Source organism: Dama dama, chromosome 29 (assembly GCF_033118175.1).
Source record: "Dama dama isolate Ldn47 chromosome 29, ASM3311817v1, whole genome shotgun sequence".
NCBI classification, from domain to species: domain Eukaryota; kingdom Metazoa; phylum Chordata; class Mammalia; order Artiodactyla; family Cervidae; genus Dama; species Dama dama.
In genome coordinates this window covers 46,298,789-46,317,302 of record NC_083709.1, presented here as the reverse complement: position 1 = coordinate 46,317,302, position 18,514 = coordinate 46,298,789, and the positions used below count along the sequence as shown (strand labels likewise).

Below are 18,514 nucleotides of genomic sequence, written 5' to 3'. Positions count from 1 at the left end.
CAAGTATTGACTCATGAGAAAATGGTGGTATTTGAGGACTGTCCCAAAATAAAACACACTGTCCTATAAAGGCTTATGTTTGCTGTCATTTAGGTTTTTACTAGACTTGTTAAGGATACAGGAGCCAAATAAGGAGTCACTTTGGCTTGTGGATGGGAAGTTTTTTTCATTGTTAGAAATCTTTTCCCTTCACTGGAAAGAGTTTGGTGCTGTTACAGACAGTGCTTCCATGACATTATACTTCTGTCCTGGTGCTTATGTGTGTAGTTTCTGTTGGGTGGGTCTTGTCTAGAAGTAGAATCACTTGATTGTAGAACTTGTGCATCTCTAATTTTAGTAGATAGAACCAAATATTTAAGTGGTTGTACCAGATTCCACTTTGACCATGGTGAGTTCAAATTGCTCTGCGTTCTTAACCACACTTAATTTTGTCAGACTTGAGTTTTTGGTACTCAGGTGAGTTTCTAATAATATACTATTGTGGCATTAATTTACGTTTCCCTGACTATTAATGAGATTGAGAACCATATGTTTATTGGCTATTTGGATATCTCTTGTAAGAATCCTGTTTCAAGCATTAAGGATCCTGTTTCAAGCATTGGTGTATGTTGTAGTTAATTAGGTAGTCTCTCATTGAAATTTTAGGAGTTCTAGTTATGGTGACTTGACCATTTCAGTTATATGTGGAGAAAATACCTACTTCAATTCTGTGGCTTATCTTTTTTTCCCTATGTTTGAATAGTAGTCTTAATTTTAAGTGGTTGAATACTTTCTGTGTCTTGATTTAAGAAACCTTCTGAGGGCTGGTCAGGGTGGGAGATGAGTGAGAGTGGTTAAAAGGTACAAACTTCCAATTATATGATATATAAGTTCTAGGGATATAATGTACAGCATGGTGACTATAGTTAATAATGTACTGTATATCTGAAAGCTGCTTAGAGAGTAGATCTTAAAAGTTTTCATCACAAGGAAAAAATTTGTAACTGTGGGGTGATGGATGTTAACTAATCTTTTTGCGGTAATCACTTTTCTGTATATCAAGTCATGTTGTACACCTTCAGTTCAGTTCAGTTGCTCAGTTGTGGCTGACTCTTTGTGATCCCATGGACTGCAGCACACCAGGCCTCCCTGTCCATCACCAACTCTTGGAGTCCACCCAAACCCATGTTCATCGAGTCAGTGATGAGCCATCCAACCATCTCATCCTCTGTCATCCCCTTCTCCCTCCTTCATTCTTTCTCAGCATCAGGGTCTTTTCAAATGAATCAGTTCTTTGCATCAGATGGCCAAAGTGTTGGAGTTTCAGCTTCAACATCAGTCCTTCCAATGAATATTCAGGACTGATGTCCTTTAGGATGGACTGGTTGGATCTATTTGCTGTCCAAGGGACTCTCGAGTCTTCTCCAACACCACAGTTCAAAAGCATCAATTCTTCAGCACTTAGCTTTCTTAATAGTCCAGTTCTCACATCTGTACATGACTACTGGAAAAACCATAGCTTTGACTAGACAGACCTTTGTTGATAAAGTAATATGTCTGCTTTTTAATAAGCTATCTAGGTTGGATAGCTTTTCTTCCAAGGAGCAAGCATCTTTTAATTTCATGGCTGCAGTCACCATCGGCAGTGATTTTGGAGCCCCCCAAAATAAGTCTGTCACTGTTTCCATTGTTTCCCCATCTCTGCCATGAAGTGATGGGACCACATGCCATGATCTTAGTTTTCTGAATGTTGAGCTTTAAGCCAACTTGTTCACTCTCCTCTTTCACTTCCATCAAGAGGCTCTTTAGTTCTTCTTCACTTTCTGCCACAAGGGTGGTGTCATCTGCATATTTGAGGTTATTGATATTTCTCCCAGCAATCTTGATTCCAGCTTGTGTTTCATCCAGCCCAGCGTTTCTCATGGTGTACTCTGCATATAAGTTAAATAAGCAGGGTGACAATATACAGCCTTGACATACTCTTCCCTATTTGGAACCAGTCTGTCTTTCCATGTCCAGTTATAACTGTTGCTTCTTGACCTACATACACATTTCTCAGGAGGCAGGTCAGGTGGTCTGGTACACCTTAGACTGAGACAGTTGTATGTCACTTATATCTCAGTAAAACATGGAGTGGAGCGGAGGGGAGAAACTTCTCCCTACTCGTAGAACATAAAGATATCCTCCATTATTACCTTATAAAAGCTTAATACCACCTTTCTTTAGCTCTTTAATCCACTTGAAGTAGGTTTTTTGGTACAATGTGAGGTAAACATTAGACTTGCCTTAATACATGTGAAGAATCATTTTTCCAGGCATCATTCATTTAAAAGGCCATTTTCCCTGTATTCATTTTCAGTATCACCTCACTGAGTGTCTGTTTGATTCATCCATTCATCCATCTGATATCTATTTTGTATCATTGGTTTGTTTTGTATATCCTTACATAAGTTTCGTACTTTCATAATATGACTGAGCATTCTAGTCATCTTGGTAACGTCTACATAAAACCATTAGGAATTTGATAGGTACAGGATTAAATCTAATCTATGAGTGTGATTTCTTTGCATTTATTTAGGTCTTTAATATGATTTTGTCATGTTTTTATTAGGTAAGGCATGTGCGCTCAGTAGTGTCTGACTCTGTGATCCCATGGACTGTAGCCACCCCCAGGCTCCTCTGTCCATGAGATTTTCTGGGTAAGAATAATGGAATAGGTTGCCATTTCCTTCTCAAGGAGATTTTCCCTACCCAGGGATTGAACTCATATCCCTGTGTCTTCTGCATTGGTAGGTGGATTTTTTACCCCGATGCCACCTGGGAAGCCCTTTTTATTAGATTGGACCATATGAAATGTTTTTATAGATTCAAAATATTTGAATGTAGACAATTATATGACTCGGCCTGGTAGAATTCTCTCCAGAGGTCTAATCTTATGTATCTTTTATTCTTATTTAGCTTCAGGTACCACTTGTTGTTATAAATAAATCCTTTTAAATTTCTTTTTTCTTTCTTACTGGTATGTAAATAACCTTTGATTTTGGATCCATTAGCTTTACTATAGTTATTTTAATTTCCATGTAGATTGTTTTGTGGTTTTTATGATTGTAATCATAATCTGTGAATTATGTTTGTGTTATCACTCAGTCGTGTCCGACTCTTTGTAATCCAATGGACCATAGCCCGCCAGGCTCCTCTGTCCATGGAATTTCCCAGGCAAGAATACTGGAGTGGTTTGCCATTCCCTTCTCCATGAATTACATTTATGTGTTCTTTTTCCTTTGATCTTTAACTTTTGTCTTCATTAACCAGTTGCCACTTAGTATGTTGTTAGAAGGAGGTGGTGAGAATAGGTATCTTTTTTTTTCCCACCCTGATCACCAAGAAGAAACTTTGTTGAACATTTTACCAGTACTTAACAATGTTTGACAGGTATTTTGTAGGTGTGCTTTCCTGGATTTGGCTTGCCAGTATTTTGTGTAGGATTTTTCCATTTGGGTTAGTGAGTGAAATCTGCATTATCTTTCCTATCTAGCTATCCTTTACAAATTATGTTGATTTTATAAAAAATAGTGTGCTGTAATATTTTTCTATTTTATGGTAAAATTTTGTGTCCTTTTCTTGAATGTTTATTAGAACTTCTCAGTTAAGGTCTTTGGGGCTGAGATTTCTTTGTACAAAGTTTTTTTTTTTTTTTTCCCCCTGTAATGATTATATAGAACTATAAGGTGCAAAGGAAGAAGTAAATAGAGGACATGATTTTTAATCTGCCTTGGAGATTTGATAAGGGAACTTGGAGTTAAAGTTTATTATTGTTTCTAATTTTTAATATGTGAGTACCAAAAAGTGAATATGCTTAAATTATCTAATTCTAGTTAACATATTCTATTTTTCACTTGTCATTTCTGTTTCTGTTTGAGCTTTGAAGAAAATAAAAGTTTAGGGTTTAAATCCATTTTTCAAAATTTTATTCGCTTACTCTTATATACTTAATACTACATAAAATTATACTAGATTAGTTTCGTAAGTAGAATTTGAATCCTATAGCAAAAAAAAAAAAATATTTAACTTCACTCAAACTATGAATATACTTACCATATTTTGCATCTATTTTATAGGGTTTCATTTACTAAATTTTATCTATACTTGTTTATCATAACATCTGTAGTGATGATCTTATTATTGAATGTACCATTTTTACAGAATATAAACTTGATGTCCATATCAAGTTATAAATCAAAGTTCACTGTATTCCAACCATATTGGCCTCCTTGTGTTGCTTAATCATACAGACATGCTCCTGTTTCAGAGCCTTTGCCCTTGACCATTTCCTCTTACTGGTCTACACCACACCAGTATTCATTTGACTGGCTTTGTCTTTTATTTCTTTATTCACATATCACTTTGAAAGACAACTTTCTTGATTGTGCTATGTAAAATCATACACACCTGGCATGGGTTACTTAAATTCTCCTTTAGTGTAACTTAATTTCTTTATGATACTGATTATCATCTGACATTTGTTATTCTCTCTTGCCCTACTTGTATTAGTTTCCTATTATTGCTGTAACAAATTACCACAGACTTAGTGGCTTAAATTGGAGAAGGCAATGGCAACCCACTTCAGTGCTCTTGCCTGGAAAATCCCATGGACAGAGGAGCCTGGCAGGCTGCAGTCCATGGGGTCTCAACAAGTCGGACACGACTGAGCGACTTCACTTCTCACTTCATGCATTGGAGAAGGAAATGGCAACCCACTCCAGTGCTGTTGCCTGGAGAATCCCAGGGATGGCGGAGCCTGGTAGGCTGCCGTCTATGGGGTCGCACAGAGTCAGACATGACTGAAGCGACTTAGCAGCAGCAGCTTAAATAATACAACTTATTATTTTACAGCTCTGTAAGGCAGAAGACTTACAAATTTCACTGGGCTAAAAGTATCAGCAGGGTTGTGTTCCATTTTGGAAACTCTGAAAAAAAAATTTACTTCCTTGCCTTTTTCAGATTCTAGGGATCTCCCAGTTCTTTGGCCTATGGCCTACTTCCTCCATTTTTAAAGCCAACAAAGTTGTATCTTCGACTATTTGTTTTTAGTCACATCTTCCTTCAGGCTCTTTCTTCCCTCTTCTACTTTTCAAGATCCCCCATGATTACCTTTGGTCTATCTAGGTAATCCTATTTAAAGGTTATTAACTTCATAATGTCTGCAAAGTCCGTTTGCCATGTAAGGTAATATATTCATAGGTTCCTGGGCTGATGACAGATATCTTTGGGGCCTGTTATTTTGCCAATCATACCACTAGAATGTTAATGCTTTGATTTTTGTTTTTGTTGCTGTTTGCTGCTGTGTGTCAGACCCTGTTCTAAGAACTAGTTAGAATAGATATTCAGGAAATACAGTATTTCATAGAATCTGAAATTAACTTTTCTGTATTTTAACATCTATGAAATTAGGGTGTATCTTAAAATTGCTATTGGACTGACTAAAGTTGGGTTCTTTGAGATACTTGATTTTACTTCTGCTAGTCACCTTGGAGTGCCATCTAACTTGAAGTTAAATTTTCTATATCTAGAAATAGGACTAAAGGAGGTACATAAAGGAGAAAATATAATATGTAACAGCTTAATGGTCTGACACTATAGTTATAACTGTAATACATGGAAGAAATACACAAAGAAATTTTAAAGTATTTTCTATAATCCTGATGACAACTGGTGAAAATGTCTTATGTATAATGTGGAGTAAAGCAAAGAAGTACTTGTAGCATTCTCATTTAGGCATCCCTGGTGTCTTTGAGAACTAGGATCGTGAAAGAAAGATTCTAGTTTTCTGATCGTGAAGGAAAAGAGAAACAGATAAATAATTGCTTTGTCAAAAGCAAACTTGCCCTTCAGTCCTGAATTTGAACAGAAAGTGTTTGCATGATCTCATGAGGTATGTTGTATATGTATTAATGTGTATGTCTCAATTTTGTAGCTTTGTCCACTAAAAATGCCTGAAAATAGCAATCAGTCCAGTTGCAGTAAGCTTTTTAGTGCCTAAATTCTGGTCTTGAAATAACCATTTCCACCTAAAAGAAGGCTTCCCAGATAGCTCAGCTGGTAAACAATCTACCTGCAATGCAGGAGACCCTGATTTGATTCCGGGGTTGGGAAGTTCCCCTGCGAAGGGATAGGCTTACCCATTCCAATATTCTTCAGCTTCCCTGGTGGCTTAGACAGTAAAGAATCTGCCTGCAATGTGGGAGACCTGGATTCAATCCCTGGGTTGGGAAGATCCCATGGAGGAGGGCATGGCAACCCACTTCAGTATTCTTTTTTTGTTTTTTTGTTTTTGGAGGTGAAGTTATTGTTGAGCAAAAACCACTACAATATTGTAAAGTAATTAGCCTCCAACTAATAAAAATAAATGAAATAAATAAATAAATAAAATAAAAATTCACTTCAGTATTCTTAACTGGAGAATCCCCATGGACAAAGGAGCCTGACAGGCTACAGTCCATGAAGTCACAGTCAGTCAGACACGACTGAGCGACTAAGCACACACACACACACACACACACACACCCTAAAAACACACACACACACACACACACCCCTAAAAACCTGGCTTCCTTGGAGATATGATGACAGGCCAGAGGCAGAAATGTACAAGAAGAACTAGGAACATCATGTCTCGCAGTTAACAAGGAAGCCCACAAAGACTACTAAACTCTTGTCAGAAAGATTTGAGAGTCAATTGGAAGATTCCATTGACAGAAGATGAGACAATTTGACCATCTATAAGGCAAATAATAACTAAAGTGGATTGAAACACCTCAAACGTGTAAACTCCTAGTAATATAGAAGCTGACTGGTCACCTACATAGAAGGTTTGAGAGCTATTTTTTTTTTAACTGCTAAAGAAAATATTCCATTTGTATTTGTTATATGCGTTACACCACTGAGTTACCAAATAATTGATGTGGTCATGTTTCTCTTTATGGAATTATTTCAGCAAATAAGTGAAAAGGGAGTGAAAGAACTAGAATATCAACATTATCCAGTCCCCAGTGAATTAATCTAGTCATTGAGCGTCTGTGGCTGCTATCATCATAGGAAAAGACAACTAAATAATTAGGTGCTTACTGATGAAAATAGACCTGTAGATGATTTTACTCCAAAAATGAACCTATTTGAGTAAACATTGAGAGAAGGGTCAGCAGTTTTATTCTGTAAAGAGCCAGATAGTGAATAGTTTAACCTTTGGCCACCAGATGGTCTCTGTCACAACTGAACTCTGCTGCTGTAGCATGAAACCAGCCATAGAGAATACATAAATGAATAGGCATTGCTGTGTCCAGTAAAACTTTATTTTTAAAAACATGCCTCAAAGCAATGGTTTTTGACCTTTTCACCAGACCAACTACTGATTTACTGGAAACATAAATGACAGAAAAAACTGAAATAAACTTAGGGAATGTGGATATCAAAATCAAAACCATGAGAAACTGTAGGACAAATGGTGGGGATTCGTCAACAAGTTATAAGGGAAAAGATTGGGAATTTAGTTTTTGAAACTCAGAACTATATCATATACTTAGGGAGGAAGACAGGTGAGAAGATTGAAGAAAATTAAGGTAAATATGGCTCTTGGGAGGGAGTGAAGAGGTTTTGACTTGGGAGGGAGGATGTGAAGTGCTGAGGGAGTTGATAGTGCTGTCTCTTGTCATGGTTGATTACAAGGATATGTGCCTTTTAATTGGCTAAACTATACATCTATCTATAAATTTTCTGCATTTGTTTGCATTCGACATTAAAAGTTTTAAAAGAAAGGTGAAATATTTGAAAAAATCACCAAGCAAATAGTAACCAAAAAAACCAAAGGTACACTTGTGATACAAAATGCGTTACTAGAGATAGAAAGACATTTCATAAGAACAATTAAGTATTCTTAGTCTGTATGTACCCAATAATATATCTTAAAATATAAAGCAAAAGTTGATAGATTAAAAGGAGAGTTATATGAATCTATAGTTACAGCAAGAAACTTTGAAGAAGTATATGCAAATAGCTATAAATATGTCTGTGAAAAATGTGACTTAGTATTTGAAAGACTTCTTTGTAATGAGGTCATCTGTTTACTCAGAAAAGTGCATGTTTATTGGAAATATGTTTAAATCTTTTGTTTTAATTTGGAGTATCATTTTACCTTATCTTTAAATTTACAAGATAGGTGTCTTCTCACCAAATGGTCTAAGTCTTGATTTTTTTTTTTCCTAATATTAAACTAAAGTTACATTTTAACTTCAAATATTAATCACTGGACTTTTCCTACTGCTGGAAACAATAATTCAGTGATTAGCTACTACCCCATTTTTAGTAGTGTTCAGTGAGTTTTGAAACTGACTTTTAATTACTATTTGCATATGGTTTAGATTTTGCTGACCTTTCTTCCTTTTTTAAACAGGGGATCTGAAGGAAAATTAAATGACTGTCAGATAAGATTCATAAATGAAATCTTCAAGATCGAGAAACCTGGAGCCCATCCTCTTTCATTGGCAGATGGAAAGTTTTTAAGTATGGATCTTTCTTACGGGCCGAGACTGCATGTATTGTTTAGGATTGCCATGTTGACTGGCCAGGGAATGACTTTTGAGGAAGTACAAAACTAAAGACCATACAAATTTATTTTCAAGACAGCCATTTTGATATAAGATCAGTTTGGTTTAATGGATTTTTCTCAAATGATAAAATTTGTTTTCAAAGACTATTTTCTCATCTTGGGATTTTATTGCCATTTTCTTGCTGTTTCCTTTATTATAGAGTCTGTCCAGATAAAAAAACCCACTTTGGTAATGTGGCCATTTAAGATTAATAATGAGGCTTATTTTTATACTAGTAGAGCCTGAGAAGAATAATGCTGGTTAAGCCCTGAATTTCTGGGAGGTAATGGATGGTTTATGTAATCCTTAGAATGTAGCCTCATCTCCTCATTGTGTGTAACGTAATTTCATGCAGCTAGTTGGTAACAAAGGTAGGACTAAATTCTAAGTCTTTTCCTTCATAGTTCAGTTGCTATCTTTCCAAATAGGTTACAGTGTTTCATACTCTGTTAATTCTGATTTGTGTGTGTGTGTGGAGAACAATTCATTGAGCTTTTGCCAGTGTCTCATATATCCTGGCAAAAGACATATTCAAGATTAAAGAGTCCTGCCTATCCTCTTCTTAACCACAGTTTTGCAGAATTAGAACAAGACAAGTTCTTTAACAGATTAATTATTAGACTTCCATGTTACTGGTTTAAGCCATACTCATTTTTTGAGACTGCAGTGCTAATACATCTAGACTTGAATTAAGAACTTTAAGGCATACTGTGTATGATTGTATGGTTATATTCTAGGAATAAGGGTAACTTGTTGAGTAAGCTTATTTAATGTGACTTGCTGTCAGTAAAACACAAAAGAAAAATTGACTAGGTTTTTCTTGTGTTTTCTCTCTCAGTATATCTACATATATATGTTCTTTGCCCATTGCTACTCATGTTCTAGCTACAACTTTGAACTCATGTGTAAGGAAACCATTTCAGAGCCACAGCCAGACTGCCATTGATCTCTCTAAACCAGAAATCTAAACATACCTTTGGCAACATGTCATTCTAGACATCTTTCTTTATCTATATAATTCATCTTGGTGTGTTTATACAGTTTTGCCTAAAAAATTTACTCTGCAGTTCCATTTTGGCTATCTCTATATTATAGTTCTTATAAATTTACCTCATTTTTCATAAAATTTATCCAACTGTTACTCTTTTGATACTTAAATTTAACTTTTGCTGTTAGCATTACTATAAGACTTTTGTGTATATGTGTTCATTTTATAATTTCAAATGAATATTTTGGCAAAAAGTACTTTGGATTTAGATGAGAGAGACTGGCAGAGGAGGGGTGGGCAATAAGTGGAACCTGTTAGTTGCCAGAATTCTGAACCAACTGATAAGCAAGATTAAAAAAAAGTCAACTGTTAGGTACTGTATTTACTAATAAAGAGTATGTTGGGGGCATAGCAAAACCAAAATGGATTTGCTGACTTCTAATAGGTGCACCCCTCCTAGTTTAGTCCACCTAGGGAAAGGTTTGGATCTGCAGAACAGATGTTACCTAACACTTCCATTTCGGAACAACTTTGTTCAGTTATTTCACTGGAAATTTTAATCTCTCTTAATGATGCCCCATGAATTCACTGTATAACCCCTATGCATCTTGATGCACATTTGGGGAATATTAAAGTCTTGAACTGCCATGGCTGATTCATAGCAATGTATGACAAAACCCACTGGAAAAAAAAAAAATAATAAAAATTAAAAAAAAAAAAAAAAAAAAATAAAGTCTTGAACTGAATTATTCTATATGGTTCTTTTTGTTTAAAAAAAAAAAGCTGTGTGCTATTCTCATGGGTTTTTCTTTATAAAATTCATAGACATAAAAATGATTTTAAGATTGGGCTTGCTATAATTTTGTTCTTAATAGGGAAAAATGACCCTGAATGTGACTCTTGTGGTGGAGACCCAAATAAGAAATGCCGTTCTTGCTCCTGTCATGTATGTGGTGGAAAACAGGAACCCAACATGCAAGTTCTATGTGATGAATGTAACATGGCCTATCATATTTACTGCCTGAATCCTCCTTTGGATAAGGTCCCTGAAGAGGAATACTGGTATGATTATCAGGGGATTTTTGTTGTTACTATGTCAGAACTGAATGTGCAATATGTATTTGAAGCCCCAAAAGTAGATTTCTAAAGATACAAATGTGTAAGGGGTGGATTTATTGAGAGAGATACATGTCTTCTCCTGGCAGAGATGTGGTCCATCTCAGAAGACAAGTGGCCTACATAGTATATACTGAAGTGCTTAAAATTGTATAACTAATGGTTATTTGGCATTGGTACCTTTATTCAGTTACTACAACAGCTTCTGAACTGATCTCACTCCGTTTTTTAATCCCTCCAGTCCTTTCTCCAATATGAGTCTATGTTCTTTCAAAATGTGTTCTTTCAAAAATGCAAATTTGATAATTACTCCTTTGCTTCAGATGCTTTACATTACTGTAGAGAGCCTTACACAGTGTTTTTTAGTTGATTTTTCCCACTGTATCTCTTACCACTTTCCTCTTTTTATTTTCCAAAGTGCTCCCTAGATGACTTCATGCAATGATGAGACTTTAAATACTGAGCAAATGGTTCAGAATTTATATTTTCAGACCCAGCCTTACCTGAACTTGATGTTCCTATATTCAACTGCTTGCTTGACTAGTATTACAAAATTAGTGACTCCAAGTGGAGATCTTGATTTCCACAAACATGTCCACTGAAATCTTACTCCTCACTCAGTCATCAGTAAATAATACCATTGTTTCATCCACCTGTTGAGGAAAAAGCTGAATTTCATTTCAATTCTCTCTTCTCCTTCGTCACATACTCTAAGATTTGCTAATGTTATTGGATGTACAGTTCTACTCTCATTACCCACTTCAACCACCATCTGTACCCTGAACTGTGTGCATGTGTGCATGTATGCTCAGTTGTGTCTGATTCTACGACCCCATGGACTGTAGCCTGCCAGGCTCCTTTGTCCATGGCATTTTCCAGGCAAGAGTACTGGAGTGGGTTGCTGTTTCCTTCTCTGGGATCTTTGCAACCCAAGAATTGAACCTGAGTCTCTGGCATCTCCTGCATTGACAAGTGGATTCTTGACCAGCTGGGTCACTAGGAACTCTATAATAAATGCACAGCTAGTCTTCTTGCTTTCACATTATCTACCAGCTATCCTTCTTGCCATAGCAGCAGAATGATCTAAATCCTGAATCAGAATACTCACCTGTTTAAGACCCCTAATGTCTTCCTGTTGAATTTAGGATAAAATCTAAACCCTTGCTGTCTATGAACCAACCTCTGCCTACTTTCAGTATTCTTCAGAACATACCATTCCTTATTATGCCTCAGGACCTTTATACTTATCTCTTTGCTTGGACTCTTGATAGGTTGGCTCTTCTAATCTCATCTGGAATAGCACTAACTGTGATGTATTTCCTTTATCAGTCAGTTCAGTTCAGTTGCTCAATCATGTCCAACTCTTTGCAACCCCATGGACTGCAGCACACCAGGCCTCCCTGTCCATCACCAACTCCTGGAGTTTACTCAGACTCATGTCCATTGACTTGGTGATGCCATCCAACCATTTCATCCTCTCTTGTCCCCTTCTCCTGCCTTCAATCTTTCCCTGCATGAGGGTCTTTTCAAATGAGTCAGTTCTTCACATCAGGTGGCCAAAGTATTGGAGTTTCAGCTTCAGTTTCACTCTTTCCAATGAATATTCAAGACTGATTTCCATTAGAATGGACTGGTTGGATCTCCTTACAGTCCAAGGGACTCTCAAGAGTCTTTTCCAATATCACAGTTCAAAAGTATCAATTCTTCGGAGCTCAGCTTTCTTTCTAGTCCAACTCTCACATCCATACGTGACTGTTGGAAAAACCAAAGCTTTGACTCGATGGACCTTTGGCAAAGTAATGTCTCTGCTTTTTAATAAGCTGTCTAGTTTGGTCTTAACTTACTTCCAAGGAGTAAGCGTCTTATGATTTCATGGCTGCAGTCACCATCTGCAGTGATTTTGGAGCCCCCAAAAATAAAGTCAGCCACTGTTTCCCCATCTATTTGCCATGAAGTGATGGGACCGGATGCCATGATCTTAGTTTTCTGAATGTTGAGTTTCAGCCAACTTTTTCACTCTCCTCTTCCACTTTCATCAAGAGTCTCTTTTGTTCTTCGTTTTCTGCCATAAGGGTGGTGTCATCTGCATATCTGAGGTTATTGATATTTCTCCCAGAAATCTTGATTCTGGCTTGTGCTTCATCCAGCCCAGCGTTTCCAATGATGTACTCTGCATATAAGTTAAATAAGCAGGGTGACAATACACAACCTTGATGTTCTCCTTTCCGGATTTGGAACCAATCTGTTGTTCCATATCCAGTACTAACTGTTGCTTCCTGACCTGCATACCAGTTCTCAAGAGGCAGGTAAGGTGGTCTGGTATTCCCATCTCTTTCAGAATTTTCCATGGTTTGTTGTGGTCAACACAGTCAAAGGCTTTGGCGTAGTCAATAAAGCAGAAGTAGATGTTTTTCTGGAACTCTTGCTTATTCAATGATCCATCGGATGTTGGCAATTTGATCTCTGGTTCCTCTGCCTTTTCTAAATCCAGCTTGAACATCTGGAAGTTCACAGTTCACTTGCTGTTGAAGCCTGGCTTGGAGAATTTTGAGCAATACTTTACTAGCATCTGAGATGAGTACAATTGTGTGGTAGTTTGAGCATTCTTTGGCATTGTCTTTCTTTGGGATTGGAATGAAAACTAACCTTTTCCAGTCCTGTGGCCACTGCTAAGTTTTCCAAATTTGCTGGCATATTGAGAGCAGCACTTTCACAGCATCATCTTCTAGGATTTGAAATAGCTCAACTGGAATTCCATCACCTCCACTAGCTTTGTTCATAGTGTTGCTTCCTAAGGCCCACTTGACTTTGCATTCCAGGATGTCTGGCTCTAGGTGAGTGATCACACCATCGTGATTATCTGGGTCATGAAGATCTTTTTTGTATAGTTCTTCTGTGTATTCTTGCCACCTCTTCTTAATATCTTCTGCTTCTGTTAGGTCCATACCACTTCTGTCCTTTATTGAGCCCATCTTTGCATGAAATATTCCCTTGGTATCTCTAATTTTTTTGAAGAGATCTCTAGTCTTTCCCATTCTATTGTTTTCCTCTATTTCTTTGCATTCATCACTGAGGAAGGCTTTCTCATCTCTTTTTGCTATTCTTTGGAACTCTGCATTCAAATGGGTATATCTTTCCTTTTCTCCTTTGCCTTTCACTTCTCTTTTCACAGCTATTTGTAAGGCTCCTCAGACAACCATTTTGCTTTTATGCATGTCTTTTTATTAGGGATCGTCTTGCTCCCTGTCTCCTGTACAGTGTCACACACCTGCATCCATAGTTCTTCAGTCATTCTATCAGATCTAATCCATTGAATCTATTTGTCACTTCCAGAGTATAATCATAAGGGAGTTGATGTAGGTCATACCTGAATGGTCTAGTGGTTTTCCCTACTTTGTTCAATTTAACTGAATTTGGCAATAATGAGTCTATGGTATGCTCCCAGTCTTGTTTTTGCTGACTATATAGAACTTCTCCATCATTGGCTGCAAAGAATATAATCAGTCTAATTTCGGTGTTGACCATCTGGTTATGTCCATGTGTAGAGTCTTCTCTTGTGCTGTTTGAAGAGGGTGTTTGCTCTGACTAGTGCGTTCTGTCAGCAAAACTATTAACCTTTGCCCTGCTTCATTCTGTACTCCAAGGCCAAATTTGCCTGTTACTCCAGGTATTTCTTTTATACCATTATATTTCCTTTATAGCACTTAACCATTTTCTGAAATTGATTCCTTTTGTGTACTAGTTTTCCTTAACTATTTACAAATATTTTAATCACAAGCATTTATCCCTACCCAGTGCCAAAGTAGTGCCTGGACTGATAACAAACCTGATGAAGAGATTGATCCCAGGGATGACTACAACTAGAGGTGTCTTAGATTACTCTGTGAAGTATTTATACATTCATGTTGAGGTCCTTCACTTCATCTGAAATTCCTTAACCTTACATCTTTTCTACTTTTCCAAATCACATTGTCTGAATATTTAGTCTCTGAACTCATTTTCTCATTAGAGATGATACCTGCTTTCATCATAAGATCTTTGATAAAATTATAGTTAGAAGGTTAGCATATCAGGTAAAACAGTCTTTCTTAAAACAAATTAATTTTTGGAAGTGTTTCTGCTTTCCAGATTAGTAGGGATTTTACTTGATAATATTCATTGCCTTACCATACATAATTTTGCCTTGAATTTATTTCTGTATCTCACTGCCCAGCTAATTTTCTCAAAGTCTGAATTGTCTACGTATCTTGTCTATGGTACCAAATATAACATCTCATAATTAGGTATTCAAAATTAACTAGTGGGTATAGATGTCATCATCTTTGTGAAAATACAGAAAAAGAAATATAAGATTAATGGGTGGAATGGCAAGTTGATCTTTGGATATACCCAAAGTTTCCATTTCTTTGTGACTCAAAAATAGCCCCATTTCATTCTATATATATACTTATGCTTTGGTTTTCAGAAATGATAACAAGGCAGCTTATAATGATGCATACGTTACAGTGGCTTCCCTGGTGGCTCAGTGGTAAAGAGTCTGCCTGCCAGTGCAGGGGACACAGGTTTGATTCCTGGGTCAGGAAGATCCCCTGGAGAAGGCAATGGCAACCCACCCTGGTGTTCTTGCCTGGGAAATCCCATGGACAGAGGAACCTGGCGGGCTCTAGTCATGGGATTTCAGAGTGGGACACAACTTAGTGACTAAACAACAACAAACAACTCAAGTTATAGTAGCATAACAACCACAAGTAGGCTAAAGGATAAACAGCAGTAGAGAATTAAAGTTGAGCTAGAGACAAACATCCTTGAATCTGGTATACTTGTTATAATTGGCTATAGATTCTTTACTTTGAAAATTCTAATAACCAGTTCAGATGGGGAGATATCTCAGTTGCCATGGTTCATTTTTCAGTCTGGAATCATCTATTCTTACCATTTTTGTTTTAATGGTAAAAAGTTCAGATGAATGATGTCTACTCTGAGAATTAGTGATAAGATCAGAGTTTATGGTGCCATTTGGATTGGACAGCCTTGTTTGGCTTGTGCACTGAATTTGATAATAAAATATTAAGTTCTCTAAAAGAATGGCAAACTTAATCATGTAAATATTTTGGAAAGTTTAGTACTGAAATGCCCACTGAAACTCTAATATACACCAAGTATTACACATCTTAAAAATTAACCTAGAAAGGCCATATTTGTTATTGACATTACTATAATATTATCAAAATTCTCTTTTTTTAAAGGTATTGTCCTTCCTGTAAAACTGATTCTAGTGAAGTTGTAAAGGCTGGTGAAAGGCTCAAGATGAGTAAAAAGAAAGCCAAGATGCCATCAGCTAGTACTGAAAGCCGAAGAGATTGGGGCAGGGTAAAGAAGGAAGTCTTTCTCTTCCTAGCTATAATGTTTATAACTGTAATGCAAGTTATAATGTTTCGATTCCAGTAGTAGTAATGGTATAAGTGATAATCTGAAATGCTAACAAATGACAATATTGATTAATCATATATATTGTTAGGATGTGCCTGATGGCCCAGTGGTTAAGACTCTGCTCTTCCACTGCAGAGGGTGTGAATTCGATCCCTGGTTGGGGAACTAAGATCCTGCATGCTGAGCAGTGTGGCCCCCAAAAAAGAAAAAAAAAAAAAAGTTAAATATTAATCACATAAATTGTAGGGTTTTATTTTATCTGCATTTTATGGGGATTAAGGGCTTTCTTTAAGATTTAAAATAACTGATTTCTCAAACAACTTGTTTGGTGCCTTGTAGGGAATGGCCTGTGTTGGTCGCACTAGAGAATGTACTATTGTTCCTTCCAATCATTATGGACCTATTCCTGGAGTTCCTGTTGGATCAACTTGGAGATTTAGAGTTCAGGTATGTTTTAGATTGGCTTAGTCAAAAGAGTAAAATTGGGTATACCTCACATTATAGCAGTGTTAATGTCAGTTGATTCTAAGTGAACTGATGTAGGTAGTATCATATGGCATTCACTTGTTAAAATGAACGATTTCCTGTAGGATGATTAGGCACTTCCTCATAACTTAGCAGACAGAGGAACATGACATCATGGACTTGGGCATTATCTAAGCCTTTGTATCACTTTGTTTTATTTTTCTGTTATTGTTATAGTAGTTAAAGTTATTATTCATTATTCTGAAAAATAGGCATTTAGTTTAACAAGTACTGTGTTTTTTACAAATGGAAAGTTGTTGGCAGCACTTTGTCCAACAGGTCTATTGGTGCCATTTTTCTGATAGCATTTTTAAATTAAGATATGTACATTTTTTGGACATAATGCTATCAAGCACTTAAGACTACAATATAGTATAAATAGTAAATATATGTACTGGGAACCCAGAAAATTCGTGTGGCTTGTTCTGTTGTGATATTCACTTTACTACAGTGATCTGGAACCAGACCTGAAATATCTCTGAGGTATGCCTGTACAATCATATTTATTTTTTATACTATGCATTATTGATAATATTTATATATAAAATAAGTTATAAAATACACTTCAGTTCAGTCACTCAGTTGAGTCCGACTCTTTGCAACCCCATGGACTGCAGCATGCCAGGCTTCCCTGTCCATCACCAACTCCCACTTAATTGTCTTGTTCTTTGGTTATTTTTTTTGTTTTTAATTTTTTTCCTTTTTGTATACCTATCATTCGTTCCCCAATTCTAAAAACCTCATTAATATGGTCTAAGATGACTTTGAAGCCATTGACTTGAGTAACTAGAAGGACAGATTTGCAGTTTAGGAAATAGGGACGATTCAGCACAGATTTATTTTGGGGGTTGTTCATGAAGCTGAGAATCAGATGGTCCTTGCTTCTAAAATACTTGGTGTTTCCAAGGCCTAAATCCAGGTTCTGTTGTTTTTATCAGCTTCTCATTGACTTCTAATGTACCTCTTTACCCAGCCCACTGTACAGTCTTGGATTTCAGTTTACTTTACTCTGAGAACAGTTGTGTAATAAACAAATGAATCAGAATACTTCTCTTGGGGAGTTTGAAGTACATGAAGAAGTGACACTTAGTTTAAGTGAGCCAGAATTAAAGGTATATGGGGAAATGTAGTAAGCCCATTGTAATAAACTAAAAATGAGTGCTATGTTTGAGTATTACTGAGTAATTGGACTCAGATGTATAAACTCCATAAAGAAGAAACTGGATATAAGGATGAGAAAGTAGGTAGGGGCCCATTTGAGAGAAGGTAACATATAATACTTAACTTGGGCTTGATCTACTATTACGACCATTTAATACATGTTAAGCAGTTGAAAATTAAAAGCAGATTTGTTCTTAAAAGGTTTATTCTGTTTGTGATGGGTAGAAGGAATTTGAAGGAACAAAGCTGGAGGCAGTAAAAAAGGGTATGTTTTAAGTATTTATGACTCAAATTAGAATTATATCTGTGACTGTGGAAAATGATGGATTTGAGAAGATTAGGAAATCAAATCAGCAATGTTTACAACCAGATGGGTTTGAAGAATATAGACAAATGAGGCTGAAATGACTGTTGTCTGTCTGACTTGACTGGGCTTCCCTGGTGGTTCAAATGGTAAAGAATCTGCCTGCAATGCAGGAGACGTGGGTTCAATCCCTGGGTCGGGAAGATCCCCTGGAGAAGGGAATGGCAACCTACTCCAGTATTCTTGGCTGGAGGATTCTATGGACTGAGGAGCCTGGTGGGCTACAGTCCATGGGTCGCAGAGTCAGACATGACTGAGTGACTAACAATTTCTCTTTGATTTGACTAGGGAACAGTACCATAATGAAGG

At 36.7% G+C, this 18,514-nt stretch overlaps 1 protein-coding gene across 1 annotated transcript in view; it reads left to right on the top strand.

The window, feature by feature from the left end:
* UHRF2 (ubiquitin like with PHD and ring finger domains 2) overlaps positions 1–18,514 on the top strand; it is a 71,132-nt gene that overhangs the window by 36,880 nt on the left and 15,738 nt on the right. The window contains exons 5-8 of the mRNA XM_061132620.1: positions 8,426–8,535; positions 10,485–10,671; positions 15,972–16,095; positions 16,495–16,602. Coding sequence (XP_060988603.1) covers positions 8,426–8,535; positions 10,485–10,671; positions 15,972–16,095; positions 16,495–16,602 — 529 coding nt within the window. The remainder of the gene's footprint in view (positions 1–8,425; positions 8,536–10,484; positions 10,672–15,971; positions 16,096–16,494; positions 16,603–18,514) is intronic.